This window comes from Narcine bancroftii, chromosome 1, assembly GCF_036971445.1.
Source record: "Narcine bancroftii isolate sNarBan1 chromosome 1, sNarBan1.hap1, whole genome shotgun sequence".
Classification (NCBI taxonomy): Eukaryota; Metazoa; Chordata; class Chondrichthyes; order Torpediniformes; family Narcinidae; genus Narcine; species Narcine bancroftii.
Genome location: NC_091469.1, coordinates 85,324,679 through 85,342,470, shown reverse-complemented (window position 1 = coordinate 85,342,470; position 17,792 = coordinate 85,324,679). Strand labels below are relative to the sequence as shown.

General features: G+C 38.2%; 1 protein-coding gene across 1 annotated transcript in view; it reads left to right on the top strand.

Moving 5' to 3' along the window:
- Window positions 1-17,792, top strand: part of wdr5 (WD repeat domain 5) — a 57,420-nt gene that overhangs the window by 29,865 nt on the left and 9,763 nt on the right. Inside the window, exons 6-9 of the mRNA XM_069931997.1 lie at window positions 7,777-7,866; window positions 14,149-14,232; window positions 15,603-15,658; window positions 16,410-16,456. Of these exons, the coding sequence (XP_069788098.1) occupies window positions 7,777-7,866; window positions 14,149-14,232; window positions 15,603-15,658; window positions 16,410-16,456 (277 nt within the window). The remainder of the gene's footprint in view (window positions 1-7,776; window positions 7,867-14,148; window positions 14,233-15,602; window positions 15,659-16,409; window positions 16,457-17,792) is intronic.

Below are 17,792 nucleotides of genomic sequence, written 5' to 3'. Positions count from 1 at the left end.
AGTTTTGTGTCTCATCAATCTGGTTGATTACATCCAGGAGGGGCGGTATTATTAGGTCTTTAAATGTTTTGTAGAATTCTATTGGGAGTCCATCCTCTCCTGGTGTCTTATTATTTGGTAAATTTTTTATTATCTCTTGTATTTCTACTGTTCCAAATGGTTCTGTTAATTTATTTTGTTCCTCTATTTGTAGTTTTGGTAGTTCAATTTTAGTCAAAAATTCATCTATTTTCCCTTCTTTCCCTTCGTTTTCGGTTCGGTATAATTGTTCATAGAATTCTCTGAAGTTTTCCTTAATTTCTTTTGGATTATATGTAATTTGTTTGTCTTTTTTCCTTGTTGCCAATACCATTTTCTTAGTTTGCTCTGTCTTAAGCTGCCATGCTAGGATTTTGTGTGTTTTTTCCCCTAGTTCATAATATTTCTGTTTTGTCTTCATTATATTCTTCTCCACCTTATATGTTTGTAATGTTTCATATTTTATTTTTTTATCCGCCAATTCTCTTCTTTTGGTTGTATCTTCCATTATTGCTAATTTTTTTTCTATGTTTATTATTTCCCTTTCCAACTGCTCTGTTTCCTGATTATAGTCCTTCTTCATCTTGGTTGCATAACTTATTATTTGCCCTCTAATGAATGCTTTCATTGCGTCCCATAGTATAAACTTATCTTCCACTGATTCCGTATTTACTTCAAAGTACATTTTTAATTGTTTTTCAATAAATTCTCTAAAATCCTGTCTTTTAAGTAGCATGGGGTTTAATCTCCATCTATACATTCTTGGAGGGATGTCTTCTAGCTCTATTGCCAATAACAGGGGTGAGTGGTCCGATAATAGTCTAGCTTTATATTCCGTTTTCCTAACTCTCCCTTGTATGTGGGCTGATAACAGGAATAGGTCTATCCTTGAGTATGTTTTATGTCTAGTCGAGTAGTATGAGTATTCCTTTTCTTTTGGGTTTTGTTTCCTCCATATGTCCACAAGTTTCATTTCTTGCATTGATTTAATTATAAATTTGGTTACTTTGTTCTTCCTGTTAATTTTTTTCCCCGTTTTATCCATATTTGGATCCAAATTCAGATTGAAATCCCCTCCTATTAGTATGTTCCCTTGCGTATTAGCTACATTCAAAAAGATATCTTGCATAAACTTTTGATCTTCTTCGTTAGGTGAATATATATTAAGTAGATTCCAGAGCTCTGAATATATCTGACATTTTATCATAACATATCTCCCTGCTGGATCTATTATTTCCTCTTCTATTTTAAATGGCACATTTTTGCTAATTAATATAGCCACTCCTCTTGCTTTTGAATTATACGATGCTGCTGTTACATGTCCTACCCAATCTCTCTTTAATTTCTTGTGCTCCAATTCAGTTAAATGTGTTTCTTGGACAAATGCTATATCTATTTTTTCCTTTTTCAGTAAATTTAGTAGTTTCTTCCTTTTAATTTGGTTATGTATTCCATTAATATTTAGAGTCATATAGTTCAGCGTAGCCATTTTATATTTTGTTTATCTTCTCTTTCCGTTTTTCCATCATTACCTTTCCTCCTTTTCCATTTCTGTTTTCTTATTTTCAACTCTTTACCAGACAACATTCCTACAACATCCAACATTTTCCTTATTCTCCTATTTCTATCTTCTTTATCCCCAATCTCCCCTTCCCCTCCTGAGTTGCCCTTTATCCCTTGTCGGACAACCACATCTCCCCTCTCCATTTGGATTTGCGAATCCACTCGCAAGCGTCAACTGATTTTGCAGTGACCGCTCTTTTCCCCCCACCCAGCCCCCCCCAGAAAAGATTTTGTTTTTTATATGTCACAAAGGTCACTCTTTTAGTTCCCTCCTTATTCTCTCTATTCCATTACCTTCCCTTATTAATTCTTGTCTATACTCTCTATGTTTTCCTCTAATTACAGATACTTTCACATATGCCCATTGTCTCTATTCACTCTTATACCTCTTTACCCGCATACATATCAATCGTGGTCATTTTTACCCTCCTTACCCGTCTTCATCCCTCAGTCTATTTTTGTCTTTACCCACATACATATCAATCGTGATAATTTTTGCTCTCATTACCCGTCTTCATCCCTCAGTCTATTTTTGTAATTGTTCTGCAAATTTTCGTGCTTCTTCTGGATCCGAGAATAGTCTGTTTTGTTGTCCTGGAATAAATATTTTCAATACCGCAGGATGCTTCAGTGTAAATTTATATCCTTTCTTCCATAAAATCGCTTTTGCTGCATTGAACTCTTTTCTCTTCTTTAGGAGTTCAAAGCTTATATCTGGATAAATGAAGATTTTTTGCCCTTTATACTCCAGTGGTTTGTTGCCCTCTCTTACTTTTTCCATTGTCTTCTCCAGTACCTTTTCTCTTGTAGTATATCTTAGGAATTTTACTACAATAGATCTTGGTTTTTGTTGTGGTTGTGGTTTAGGGGCCAATGCTCTATGTGCCCTTTCTATTTCCATTTCTTGCTGTAGTTCTGGACATCCTAGGGCCTTAGGGATCCATTCTTTTATAAACTCCCTCATATTCTTGCCTTCTACATCTTCCTTAAGGCCCACTATCTTTATGTTATTTCTTCTGTTATAATTTTCCATTATATCTATTTTTTGGGCTAGTAATTCTTGTGTCTCTTTAGTTTTTTTATTAGATTCCTCCAATTTCTTTTTTAAGTCTTCTACCTCCATTTCTGCTGCTATTGCCCGTTCTTCCATCTTGTCCATTTTTTTCCCCATTTCTGTTAAGGTCATATCCATTTTATTTATTTTCTTTTCTGTGTTGTTTATTCTTCTTCTTAAATCATTGAATTCCTGTGTTTGCCATTCTTTAAATGACTCCATGTATCCTCTAACAAGAGCAAGTACCTCCTTTACCTTGCCTTTCTTTTCTTCTTCTATTTCCCTGTACTCTTCCTCTTCCTCTTCTTCTTCCTCTAGGTTGACCATCTGTTGTTTCTTTGCTGCCCTTTCCTCCTCTTCTTTCTTGTTTCCATTGTCTTCTGTGGTCTCTTCTTGCTGCAGGTGTTCTGCAGCTGTCGTTGCCGGCTGTGGAGATCGACTCCCCAGCTGGTCCCCCCTCCCGTCGGTGTGTTTTTTTTCATGCGCGGTTGCGCACTTTTACTCGGCTCTGTGAGCCATTGTTGTAGTTCTCTTTCTACCGACCTGAGGTAGTGGGGTCTTCTCTCCACAGCGGGCCTCTTCGGACAGGTAAGGCCTTCACCTTTTTCCTCCGTTGTCTTCTCTTCCTCTCTTCTTTCCGTTGATTTTGATTTTTCTCCTTTTGTCTCCATCTTCTTTCCACCTTTATATTCACTTTTCTTTAACTTGTATTTCTGTGCCTTTGTATTTTCTCTTGTTTTTCCCGACTTTTCTGGAGAGGGCTGGAGTTCACCGTCCGGCCACTACTCCATCACGTGACTCCCAACACAACTAACTTGAAAGGACAGTCTGGTCAGCATGGTTGAGTCAAACCAAAGAGCCTATATCTGTGCTGAATAGCTCTATGACTTCATGGGTTGTTTGGTCACACTGAGGTGTGGCCATGAGCACTGTTGACATTGCTGCTCTTTCCAGTTTTCTCTGCGACCACATGCATCCTTTTGATCAGTCACCAAACTTTTGTCAGCTTAATGCTCATTGGTGTACATTAAGCACAGACTTGATCCCGTTGTCACCATTTTATCTCAGTCAGTCAGAAGGCACCATTCCAAACTGAAGATTTGATCCATTAATTCAGACCAACAGTTATGAACAATTTGGAGCTGACATTGAAGAAATATTTTGTCGAATAGTGGATAAAAGAAGGCTCTGTCTTTAGGATGAATTTAATCTTTCTCACATATATTTGATCTGGAGTTTTCCCAAATGTCAGAGCCAGTCTTCTTCTCAACCAACATGATTGAAATGGATAATAATAATAATAATAATAACAATTACAGCACGGAAACAGGCCATTAGGCCCTTCTAGTCCGCACCGAACCAAACACCCCTTTCTAATCCCACCTCCCTGCACAATGCCCATAACCCTCCATCTTCCTCTCATCCATATACCTGTCCAACCTTTTCTTAAATAATACAATTGACTCCGCCGCCACTATTTCTCCCGGAAGATCATTCCACACAGCTACCACTCTCTGAGTAAAGAAGTTCCCCCTCATGTTACCTCTAAACCTCTGCCCCTTAATTCTTAACTCATGTCCTCTTGTTTTAATCTTTCCTCCTCTTAACGGAAATAGTCTATCCACATCCACTCTGTCTATCCCTTTCATAATCTTAAATACTTCTATCAAATCCCCTCTCAATCTTCTACGCTCCAAAGAATAAAGACCCAATCTGTCCAATCTCTCCCCATACTCCAGATGCTTAAACCCAGGCAACATTCTGGTAAACCTTCTCTGCACTCTCTCCACTCTGTTTATATCCTTCCTATAATTAGGCGACCAGAACTGCACACAGAACTCCAAATTAGGCCGCACCAACGTCTTATACAATCTCAACATCACCTCCCAACTCCTATATTCCATGCAATGATTGATAAAGGCCAGCATACTAAAAGCCTTCTTCACCACCCTATTCACGTGAGTTTCTACCTTCAGGGAACGATGTACCGTCACTCCTAAATCTTTCTGCTCTTCTGTATTCCTCAATGCTCTCCCATTTACCACATATGTCCTATTCTGATTCTTCTTACCAAAATGAAGCACCTCACACTTATCAGCATTAAATTCCATCTGCCATTTTTCAGCCCACTTTTCTAAGCAGCCCAAATCCCTCTGCAATCCTAGAAAACCTTCTTCATTATCCACTATTCCACCTATCTTAGTATCGTCTGCATATTTACTAATCCAATTCACCACCCCATCATCTAGATCATTAATGTATATAACGAACAACAATGGGCCCAATACAGATCCTTGAGGCACACCACTGGTCACCGGCCTCCAACCTGACAGACAATTATCCACTACCACTCTCTGGCCTCTCCCTTTCAGCCAATGTTCAATCCATTTGACTATCTCAAAATTTATACCTAAAGACTGCACCTTCCTAACTAACCTTCCATGTGGTACCTTATCGAAGGCCTTACTGAAGTCCATATAGACAACATCCACTGCGCTACCCTCATCCACATTCCTAGTCACCTCTTCAAAAAATTCAATCAGATTGGTCAAACATGACCTTCCTCCCACAAATCCATGTTGAGTACTCCTGATCAGACCCTGTCTATCCAGATGTTTATAAGTACTATCTCTAAGAATTTTCTCCATTAATTTACCTACCACAGACGTCAAACTTACAGGCCGATAGTTGCCAGGCTTCCTCCTTGAACCCTTTTTAAATAACGGAACCACATGCGCAATGCGCCAATCCTCCGGCACTATCCCCATATCTAATGACATTCGAAAAATTACCGCCAGAGCCTCTGCTATTTCCTCCTTCACTTCTCTCAATGTCCTGGGGAAGATCCCGTCTGGTCCTGGAGACTTATCCACCTTTATATTCTTCAAAAGCCTTAAAACTACACCTTTTGTAATCTCTATATTCCCCATATTTACCCAATTTGCTTTTTTTATCCCACATCTCCCAATATCCTTCTCCTTAGTGAATACCGAAGAAAAGAAACTGTTCAATATCTCCCCCATTTCTCTAGGTTCCACACACAGTTTTCCACTCTGATTTTCTAAGGGACCAATTTTGTCTCTAGCTTTCCTCTTACCATTAACATATTTGTAGAACTCTTTTGGATTTGTTTTCACCCTGCTTGCCATAGTTTTCTCGTACCTTCTTTTAGCTTTCCTAATTCCTCTCTTAAGATTCCTCTTACATTCAATGTATCTTTCAAACATCTCCTTAACTCCATGCTTCTTATATCTAATGTACGCCTCCCTTTTTCTTCGAACCAAGTTTCCAATATTCCTTGAAAACCACGGCTCTCTCAAACCTTTTGCCCCTCCTTTTAACCTAACAGGAACATAAAGCTTTTGCACTCTCAAAATCTGATCTTTAAAAGACTTCCATCTCTCTACTACATCCTGCCCATAAAACAAATTGTCCCAATGCACACCCTGCAAGTCCTTTCGCATCTCCTCAAATCTAGCTTTTCCCCAATCAAAAACCTCAATCCTTGGCCCTGATTTCTCTCTTTCCATAATGACATTGAAGCTGATGGCATTATGATCACTGGACCCGAAGTGCTCGCCAACACTAACCTCCGTCACTTGACCCATCCCATTTGCCAACAGTAGATCTAACACTGCTCCTTCTCTGGTCGGCACCTCTACATATTGTTGTAAAAAACTATCTTGCACACATTTCACAAACTCTAACCCATCCATTCCTTTCACAGAATGTGTTTCCCAATCTATATGTGGAAAATTAAAATCTCCCATAATTACAACCCTGTGCTTATCACAAATATCTACTATCTCCCTACAGATTTGCTCCTCTAGGCCTCGGTCCCCTCCGGGTGGTCTATAATACACCCCTACAAGTGTAACCTCTCCTTTCCTACTCCTCAGTTCCACCCAAATAGCCTCCGTGGATGTGCCCTCTAATCTATCCTTCCTAGGCACCGCTGTAATATTTTCCCTGACAAGCAATGCAACCCCACCTCCTCTTGCCCCTCCGACTCTATCACACCTAAAACAACGAAACCCAGGGATATTCAGTTGCCAATCACATCCCTCCTGCAACCATGTCTCACTAATCGCTACCACATCATACTTCCAAGTATCAATCCACACCTTCAGCTCATCCACCTTTTTTACAATACTCCTGGCATTAAAATATATGAATTTCAGGGATTTCCCATTTTTTAATCCCTGTTTTCCCTCATCTTTAAGAACAACATTATTTACTTTTCCTGACAATTGCCCTTCATCTTCTTCCAGAGCATTTCCCTTCTCTATCACCTGCCCATCCATATTCAAATACTTACTACAAACTTTCATTGTTTTCATTCTAACCTTCTCCTTACTGCTCTGTACTATTTTGTTCCCTCCCCCCAACCATTCTAATTTAAAGGATCCTGAGTAGCCCTAGCAAATACCTCTGCCAGGATTCTGGTCCCCCTGGGATTTAAGTGTAACCCGTCCTTACTATACAGGTCACATCTCCCCCAAAAAAGGTCCCAGTTATCCAGAAACTTAAAACCCTGCCCCTTACTCCACCCCTTCAGCCACGTGTTAATCCTCCACCTCATCCTATTTCTATTCACACTGTCACGTGGCACAGGGAGTAATCCAGAGATTACCCCCTTTGCGGTCCTTCTTTTTAACTCCCTACCTAACTGCCTGTACTCACTTTTTAGGACCTCTTCTCTAATTCTCCCTATGTCATTGGTACCTACATGTACCACGACCTCTGGCTCCTGTCCCTCCCACTTTAGGATATCTGGGACACGAGCAGCAACATCTCGGACCCTGGCACCAGGGAGGCAAACCACCATCCGGTTCTCCTTGCTGCGTCCGCAGAATCCCCTATCCGTCCTCTTAACTATGGAGTCTCCTACCACAATTGCCCTCCTCTTCCTTTCCCTCCCTTTCTGACAGTTAGTCTGACAGTTTACATATTGCTGTCGTAGCAGTGTGAGGAGCCCAAATTTCATGTTGAGCTTACAATATTAGGGCAGTGACTTTCTATGAAAGGGTACTTCATTGGTTTTTAGAGTGCTTCTGGTCTTGGGTTGTGAAATGTACTGTATAAATTGAAGTTTCCTGTTTCCACATAGAGCTGACCTCTGGCTGTGACTGTGATTTCAGGGAAAATGCTTGAAGACGCTGAAAGGTCACAGTAATTACGTTTTCTGCTGTAATTTCAACCCCCAATCTAACCTGATTGTTTCAGGATCGGTGAGTAGCTGGTTCAAGAAATGGAAGTATTTTCTTGCTATTTTAAATGTTAATCTGCATATGTATTAAAGGTTACGGAGAGAAGGCGGGGACGGGGTACTGAACTTTAAGATCAGCCGTGATCTTGTTGTATGGCGGAGCAGGCTCGGAAGGGTCGAATGACCTACTCCTGCTCCTGTCTTCTATGTTTCTATGTGCAAGCATTAGTCTAGGTAGTTGGGAATGTGGTGGTCCTTGCTGAGGATGTGGGTTGCATGGATCCTCTCATGCAACCCACTCTCACTCTCAGTGTGAATACCCCACAGACTTTGGGGCCCACGCGGGTGGACTTTTCTTAATTTGAGTTTATCCTGAACTTGGACTTTAACAGAATTTGTACTTCATTAAATTTGTCTTTTCTTCACATCATTGAAAACCACATTGACCCATGATTTGTCAATTACTTGATTTTTAGAATTTGTATCCTTTATTTAAATCCAAGATCTTGTACTCAATCTAACTTTCTCAGATTTTGAAGAATCTGAAAGACTGCTATGTTTTTTTAGCTTTGCCTTTGTTTAATAATTAATTTTAAAGGTATCAGCTTTGAGAGTGTCAGGCCTTCAGCCTGCTTCTTTTGAGGGGAGTCATGTGATGGAGTAATGGTTGGTCGGGAAAACCAGCCCTCTCCTGGAAAAGAGAAAAAAAAGTCAGGAAAAAGCAAAGCATAACAGAAATAAAGTACAAGAACTAGAAGATAAAGATACAGAGAAGAGAAAGAAGATGCCTTCCAAGAAAGAAAGTAAGAACAGCTGGAAAAAAAGTAAAAAAAGTCGCCAGAGAAGAAGGCCTTACCTGCAGGAAGGAACAGGACGCTGTGGTGACGAGGAGCGCCCGACCCTCGAGGTCAGTACCTGCCCTGAAGAGTCGAGACCCACCAGATCCACACTACAAAAACGGCGCTCTGAGCCAAACAAAAGTGCACGACGGCGCATGCGCGAGGAGTTTACAACAAGAGAAAATATACTGGAACGGGCAAGGAATAAAATTAGAGAAGATCATAAACCATTGGAATACAAGGGTCAAATTTTTTTATTTTTTTTTACCCAGACATAAGTTTTGAACTTTTAAAGAGGAGGAAGGAATTTAATACAGCGAAATTAACTTTATGGGGGAAAAAAGGTACAAATTCATATCAAGGTATCCAGCCATGCTTAAAATATTTATACTCGGGGAACAAAACACTGTTCTCAGATTCAGAGAGAGCGCAAGAATTCGCAGGACAGAAGAGATGTAACAAGAATGAAGAATGGCGATAAAGTATATATAAAGATGTGAAAACAATATATATGTAAAGAACTAAAGAGAAGGGAAGGAAGGGAGTAAGGGGAAAAAAGAAGAGAGAGAGCTTTGTTATATGTGTTTATTTTTTAAAAAAGTGTTTTCTGGAGAGGGCTGGGTGAAGGGGGAATAACCATCACTGCGAAATCAGTTGATGCTTGCGAGCAGGTTCGCAATCCAAATGGAAAGGGGTTTTGTGGTTGCCCGGCAAGGGATGAGGGGCAACTCGGAGGGGGGGGGTGGGGAGATATTTGGGGTTAAGGGAATATTGGATGTGGGAGTTGTTGGAGTATTTTATGTTTTAAATGTGTTGTCATACATTGAGTTTAAAAAGGGAAAACTGAGAGGTGAAAATGGAGAAAAAAGGGATGGTGGTGGTGAGGAAGCAGAAATTAGGTGTAATCAGGATATGAGATGGCTATGTTGAACTATATGACTATAAACATTAATGGAATACATAACCAAATAAAAAGGAAGAGGCTATTAAATTTACTGAAAAAAAGAAAAAAATAGATATAGCATTCATGCAGGAAACGCATCTAACTGAAGTGGAACATAATAAATTAAGGAGAGACTGGGAAGGGCACGTAACGGCAGCATCATATAATTCAAAAGCCAGAGGTGTAGCTATATTAATAAATAAAAATGTACCAATCAAAATAGAGGAGGAAATAATGGATCCAGCAGGGAGGTATGTAATGATAAAGTGTCAGATATATTCAGAATTCTGGAATTTGATCAATATATATGCACCTAATGAAGAGGATCAAAAGTTTATGCAAGATATTTTTTTGAAGATTGTAGTAACACAGGGGAATATATTGATAGGAGGGGATTTTAACCTTAATTTGGTTCCAATTTTGGATAAAACTGGACAAAAGACGAGCAAAAAGAATAAATTGGCCAAATTTATGGTTAAATGAATCCAGGAAATGAAACTTATGGATATATGGAGGAGGCAGCACCCAAGAGAGAAGGAATACTCATATTATTCAAGTAGGCATAAAACATATTGAAGGATTGATATGTTTTTGTTTTTTGGCCCATATTCAAGGGAGAGTTAGGAAAACTGAATATAAAGCTAGATTACTATCTGATCATTCACCCCTGTTATTAGCAATAGATCCCACCAAGAACATATAGATGGAGGTTAAACGCCATGCTACTTAAAAGGCAGGAATTAGAGAGTTAATTGAACACCAAATTAAAACATTTTGAAATAAATACGGAATTAGTGAAAGACAAATTTATATTATGGGATGCAATGAAAGCCTTCATTAGAGGGCAGATAATAAGTAACTAAGATGAAAAAGGACAACAATCGGGAAATAGAGCAGTTGGAAAGGGAGATAGTAAGTACAGAAAAGGAACTAGTAAAAAGAGATGATGTAACAAAAAGGAGAGAATTGGCGGACAAAAAAAAATATGAAACATTACAAATGTATAAGGTGGAGAAGAACAATGAAAATAAAGCAAAAGTATTACGATCTAGGAGAAAAAACACATAAAATATTAGCCTGGCAACTTAAAACAGAACAAGCTAAAAGAACTGTCTTGGCATCAAGGAAAAAGGACAAACAAATTACATATAATCCAATAGAGATTAATGAGAACTTTAAGGAATTTTATGAACAATTATACCAAACTGAGAATGAGGGGAAAGATGATAAAGTAGAAGAGTTTTTAACTAAAATTGAACTGCCGAAATTGCAAGGGGAACAAAGGAAACTGATAAAACCATTTGAAATAAAGGAAGTTCAGGGTATATTAAAAAAGCTGCCGAACAGTAAAACACCAGGAGTGGATGGATTTCCAATAGAATTTTATAAAACATTTAAAAAAGTTATTAATTCCTCCTCTCCTGGAAGTAATGAACCAAGTAGAAGAAACTCAAAACTTGCTAGATTCATGTAAGAGAGCAATAATTACAGTAATACCAAAGATGGGGAAGGATCCATTAACACCAGCATCATATAGACCAATATCTCTACTTAACTCAGATTAGAAAATGGTAATGAAATTATTAGCAAACAGATTGGCCAATTGTGTACCAAAAATAGTGAAACAAGATCAAACTGGATTTATTAAGAAAAGATGAACAGCGGATAATGTCTGTAAATTTACTAATCTAATTCATGCAGTTCAAGGAAATAAGAAACCAACAGTAGCTGTTGCTTAAGACGCAGAAAAACCCTTTGACAGAGTAGAGTGGAACTACTTATTTAAAGTATCACAGAAGTTCAATCTACCAGAAAAAAATATATAAATTGGATTAAAGCATTATATAATGGACCATTGGCAAAGGTAACAATAAATGGATATGTATCGAACCAATTTAAATTAAGTAGGTCAACAAGACGGGGATGTCCATTATCCCCCTCACTGTTCGCTTTAGCAATAGAACCATTGGCAGAACTGATAAGAACAGAAAATAAAATAAAAAGGGAAGAAGATGGAGGGTTATGGGCTTTGTGCAGGGAGGTGGGACTAGAAAGGGGTGTTTAGTTCGGTGCGGACTAGAAGGGCCTAATGGCCTGTTTCCATGCTGTAATTGTTATGTTATAAAAAATAAAGAAGTATAAAATCAGTTTATTTGCAGATGACATCATAGTATACTTAACAGAACCAGAAATATCAATAAAAGAATTGCATTAGAAATTGAAGGTGAAGTGATGCCAATGAGTAACATGGATTATACAGAATTTAAAAAAGAATCACCATTTAAATGGTAAACACAAAGCAATTCAATACCTAGATATTAGGTTAGATAATAACTTAAGCTACTTGTACAAATTAAATTATCAGCCACTAATAAAGAAATTGCAGGAAGACTTAGAACATTGGAAAGAATTACCGCTAACGTTGATGGGGAGGATAAATTGCTTTAAAATGAATGTGTTCCCAAGGTTACAACACTATTTCAAGTTACCAATTCCCTTAACAGAGAAATTCTTTAATGAACTAAAGAGAATAATAAGGAAATTCTTGTGGAAAGGGGGGAAACTGAGGAGAGTGTTTGATAAATTAACAGAGAGGTACAACCAAAGTGGTTAGCAGTTACCAAACTTTAAAAAATTATTATAGAGCAGCACATTTAAAGTATTTATCAGATTTTTACCAAACAAGGGAAAAACCAGGCTGGACTAAGATAGAACTAGATAAAATAGGGGAGAAGGTACCGTAACATATACCTTATAAGTGGGATGAAAAGCTGGTACGATATTAAAGCTCAGCAGTATTGAAAATCATTTATTCAATATGTGGAAGAAGATCCACTTAGAAAGGAAAAAAAAACGAATGACCAAATACCAAAATTACTATTGATGCAAAATTCGCTAATCCCTTTTACAAAAGATAACCTTTCCTTTAGAAAATGGGAGAGAAAAGGGATCAAAAGAATAGAAAATTGTTTTTTGGGAAATAATTTATTAACATTTGAACAGTTGAAGTACAAATATGGAGTAACTCATGGTACAATGTTTGCATATCATCAATTGAAAGCTTATTTAAAGGATAAATTGGGAAACCGACTGAAATTACCTGAAGGAAGCAACTTTGAATATGTGATTACAGACACAATGATAATTAAAAGATTTATAACAAATATGTACATTAAGCTACAAGATAAGGAAAATTATGAAATAATCTATACACCTAAACAGAAGTGGGAAAAGGATTTAAACAAAGATAAAAAATGAAGTATGGGAAAAGTTCTGGAACTATGAAGAATACAATAAACATAAAGTTATGCATGATACAGTATAATTGGTTACACAGGGTATATATCACTTCTCAAAAATTTTAAAAAATGGGATCCAACATTATCAGATAGATGTTTTCGCTGTAAGAAGGAAATGGGAACAGTACATGCAATTTGGGCATGTGAGAAAGTGAAAATGTTTGGGAAGATCTAAATCAGATATTAAATAAAATCACAAAAAAATAACAGCAAAAAATCCAGAGATCTTTCTTCTAAGTAATACAAGAAGTAAGGAATTAGGCCTCAAATTGGATAAAGCGCATAAAAGATTTATTATGATAGCCTTAGCAGTAGCAAAAAAAATGTATAATGTCAACTTGGAAAATGGAAGAGAGCATGAGAATACAGCAATGGTACATTTTTGGTAACAAACTTTACACCAATTAATGTATTCCATTGGAAAAAATAACATATAATTTAAAAAATAAAGTCACAATGTTTGAACAGGTTTGGGAACTGTGCATGGAACATATCAGAGAGAGCTTGCCTGCGACCTCCATCCCCTAAAATGAGAATGAAAATGATAAGAAGACAAAACTACTGGATTCAGTGTGTAATGAATAGATGACGCATTTTTCTTGTGGGTTTTCCTTTGTGTGAAAATATTGTTTTATGGTTTTATTGTATTGTATATGTTGAATATTTATGGGTATTGGAGGGGGGTGGGTAGAGGGGAGGGAGGGAAGGGGGAGAAAAGACCACTGTAAATTTAATGAGATATGTTTGTACATATTTTGGTTGATATGGTTCACAGTGTGAAAAATTAAAAAATTATTTAAAAAAAAGCCTGCTGCTTTTGACAGTGCAACACCCCATCAGTACTGTACTGGGAGTGTTGGCCTGTGTTTGTGTCCCTGACCTAGGAACTTCTACCCATTGTGAAGCATTTGTATTGGAATGCCAGCAGCTGAAAAAAAAGTCCAACCACAATCGTCTTATCGTTTTGATTCAGTACAGGGGGTAACGGTGTAGAATCAAAACAGCCTATTATTTTTAAACCCAATTCGTTTTCACATTAGAGATTAAAAAATAAATATATTTCTGAATTCCCTTTCTGCCCTTCAGTTTTTATTCTTTCTCCTATCTCTGGCAACATTCCTTGGCGATTTACCCAAAATTATTGATCTACTCTTTCTCTGTAGTTAGGTGTCTCTAGTTTCCAGCCCTTGGTTGATCTTGGATTTCACTTTTTTTTGTAATAGTTCGATGAGAGTGTTAGGATCTGGGATGTGAAGACGGGAAAATGCCTGAAGACATTGCCAGCACATTCTGATCCCGTGTCTGCTGTAAGTATTACTGCTTCTGTCTTAACCACTGAGGAAACAGAGATCAATCAGAATTGGATTGTTGTTTTGTGTGGTACTTTGATCAAAAACTGATCTCATTCACAAATTGACAATTCTGTTAGTCCCAGATCATTTTCCCATTGACACCCACCTTATGGACACAACTCTACATTCATCCTAAATGAATTCCACTCTCTGCAAGCCTCATATAAACCCTATTTTAATTCTGTAGACATATATATTCACCAAATTATTCTATTGTCAAGACACCCCTCCCCCCAACTTGTATTCTTGCTTGAAACCCAAATTAATCCCACTACCCTGCTGTTTTCACATAACTTTGTATCTATGCCACACTAATTCCTTTGACTTATTTTCTTCCAATAATCTATTGAAGTAAAAATAATCTCACATGCCAGGATTTGGGTAGTGGCAGGTGATGCTAAACAATGATGTTAATGATGATAAATTCTGATTTTCTAGATTATTGGATGTTTATTTTTAATACCCTGACTTTTTTTTTCCCAAGATATTAGTTTTAGAGTTACAGCACCAATACAAGCCCTTCTGGACCATGATCACATGCTGCCCAAATACACCCACACGAGCAATTAAGCCCATGCATCTTTGAAGAGTGGGAGAAAACCGGAGCACGCAGAAGAAACTCCTGCAGACACAGGGAGAATGTACAAACTCTTGACAGAGAGCGCCATTATTGAAGCTTTGTTGTATCTAGCCTTACTCTCTTTACATTGTCTGCCTCCGCCTCAAACACAGACTTGGCAGTAATCCTGATGTTTGCAATCCCATTTACCACTTTTCCCCATTCCTCATCCCTCGACTTTCAAAGCTATTTGTCGTTCTCTTTGTCAGTTATACATGAAAAGATTCATTGCCTCTTCCTGTAGCAAAGTATTGAAGTCCAGCAACCCTCTAAAGTAAATTGTCTTGATTTTCCCCTCAACATGTTCATTCTTTTCGTCTCTCCTTTCTAAGTCCCCAGCTCCTTTTCTAATTCACCCAATAACAATCCTTCCAATAATGTGAAGAGCTATTAGTAAATTATTTCTTCACAGCTGAAATATCAGAGCCTGTTCTTATCAGTAATCTCCTTTAACTCAGGAACACCTGCTCTTATTTTGAAGCTAATGATTACAAGAATAATAACTGCAACCACTATTTGCACAACAGATGCCACTATTTTGTTCTGGAAATTTCACTTCATTTATAGCACAACTCCTCCTACTGCACAGCTTTACTTAATTATAAACTGCGTTTTGTTTGAGTGGAATCTGTAGATAATAATGTGGCACAGTGATGCTCTCTTATCTGTTTGTGTGACTGGATGTATGTTGAATTCATCCTCTTAGGTACATTTTAACAGGGATGGATCCCTCATCGTCTCCAGTAGTTATGATGGTCTTTGGTAAGTGTTTTTAAATTTTCCCTGCTTTGTATTATGATAACTGATGAGAAACATTTGAAATGACTGGAATCTGCACCTTAATAAAGGCAAACAAAGTATCGTGTATTCACATTCTCACTGTCCACAGCTTCATACCTTTGTGGTGAATGGAGTGTTTTTGATGTTCAGTTACTATTGCAATTTAGGAGGATTACCCACACCTCTGAGGAGAGTTGTCTCCCATGCAGCGCCAGTGGATGTTTGAAGTTCTCTCGTTATTCTGAAGCAGAAAGATAAACAAGGTAGTGTGTGGTTCCCTGGACTGCTCCAGGTGTGTAGAATATTTACTTTTGAGGCTTCCATTTGAATGTATACTAATTTTGCCAATTTAAAAGAATTTGAGCAGAGTTCCAAAGAGAGATGTTTCAACAGATGAAAGCCACTTGGCTTGATGTGCTCTTTCATAAAGTAATTAAATTAGTTCCACAGCCCTGAATTCCCCAGAACTCCAAAGCATTTATTCTCCCCCTGTCCCCGAAATGATATGTTCACATGTATCAACATGGTTTCAGATCCCAAAGGGAAAAGTTTCTTCCCAACTTTCCTTTGGGGTTCTTTGCTCAGTTACTCTAACTGTGCCTCCTGTAGTTTTTTTTCCAGTGGAACCACATTCTAACTTGAGTCTTGTTCAGTGGTGAAAAGTAGAATGTTGAGTCGAAGGAAAGGTGCACCTGTGTCAGATATTTTTACATGGCTCTCCCTGTTTTTGCAGCCGAATTTGGGACACTGCATCAGGGCAATGCCTTAAAACACTGATTGGTAAGTGATCGTCAAGCCTGATACTGGATAATGGGGACAAGTTATGGGGGAGAAGAACAGAAGTCCACCTGCTCTCACCAGGCACTGTGTTGATATATTGTGTTCATTGAGATCCAACTGCAAAATGGCACTTAGCAAACCTAAATATTTCAGGAAAATCCCTGGTATTCAGGACCTCTGGGGATTGGGAGATGTCCAGATAAGAGAATTTTCTTGTTGCTTGAGATTGCTTGTTGTGTGATTGGTGAACCAACGTTTGAGGCACGCCAATGTTTGAGTTCTGCATTTTTTACATAATTATCTTCTGTGAATTTTTTTTTGGTGATTTGCTTGAGGCTGCCAGTTGCTTGAATTCTGGATAATGGGCTTTAATGTAAATGTTAGTGGAGTGCCTCATTTGCCCCTTCCTGTTGTTTTCTCAGTCATTGTAGGTGCGCTGCAATAGAGAGCATTGGCAAGGTATTCCCTTGGGTCAGAAGTTGTTCTCATTCACATTACTCTTGCAATTTGTGAACAGCAGCCTTGGTTCTAACTCTTGACGGTAGTCGTGTGGATCTTTGAGCTGCAGTCAAGAAGAATAGAGCTGTCGATATTATGAAAAAACAAAAAACATGCATGATATACTTCAACTTTTTTATGCTGAAAGGCAAACAATCACTATGAGCATTGCCCAGTGCCCCTAACAAGATAAAGAGAAGCAAAAGAGTCTTGACAAAAGGTCCCAAAATGTTGACTGACCATTTCTCTTCATGACTGCTGCCTGACTCATTGAAGGTGTCCACCTTCCTTTTGTTTGCTATTCCAGCATTTGCAGTTTCTTGTCAGTCCATCAGTATTATGACAAAATAGATGGCCATTTGGTTTATCAAGTCAATGCTACCTCTCTGGAGTGTAATTTCAGTCAGTAACTTGCCCCTTCTCTATTCCTGTAGACCTGCAGGTTTGTACTCCACGTGTCTTTTCAAATTTTCTTTAGAAATCATTAATTGTCTTCACTTCCATCCCCTCACAGTCAACGTTATCACTCATTTTGGAAAAATAGTTGTTCTTTGCACCCTCTCTCTATCTTTCAGGATGGTAAATCCACAGTCTTTGTATCATCATCAGTTTTTTAGTCATCCTTGTCAAAGCATCCTCACAACATTATGCATCTAATCAAATTCCTTGAAAAGCATTGCCTGTTTCCATTTATCACCCTCTGCCAGTTATCTTCACTTTTACCTTCCCTGGCTTATCTTACTCCACCTGCCCTTTTTTTTCCCCCTGTTCCCTATCCTTGTCTGACACTGAACAATCACATGCTTGGGGATGACGTGCTTCCTTCTGGAGAGTGAAT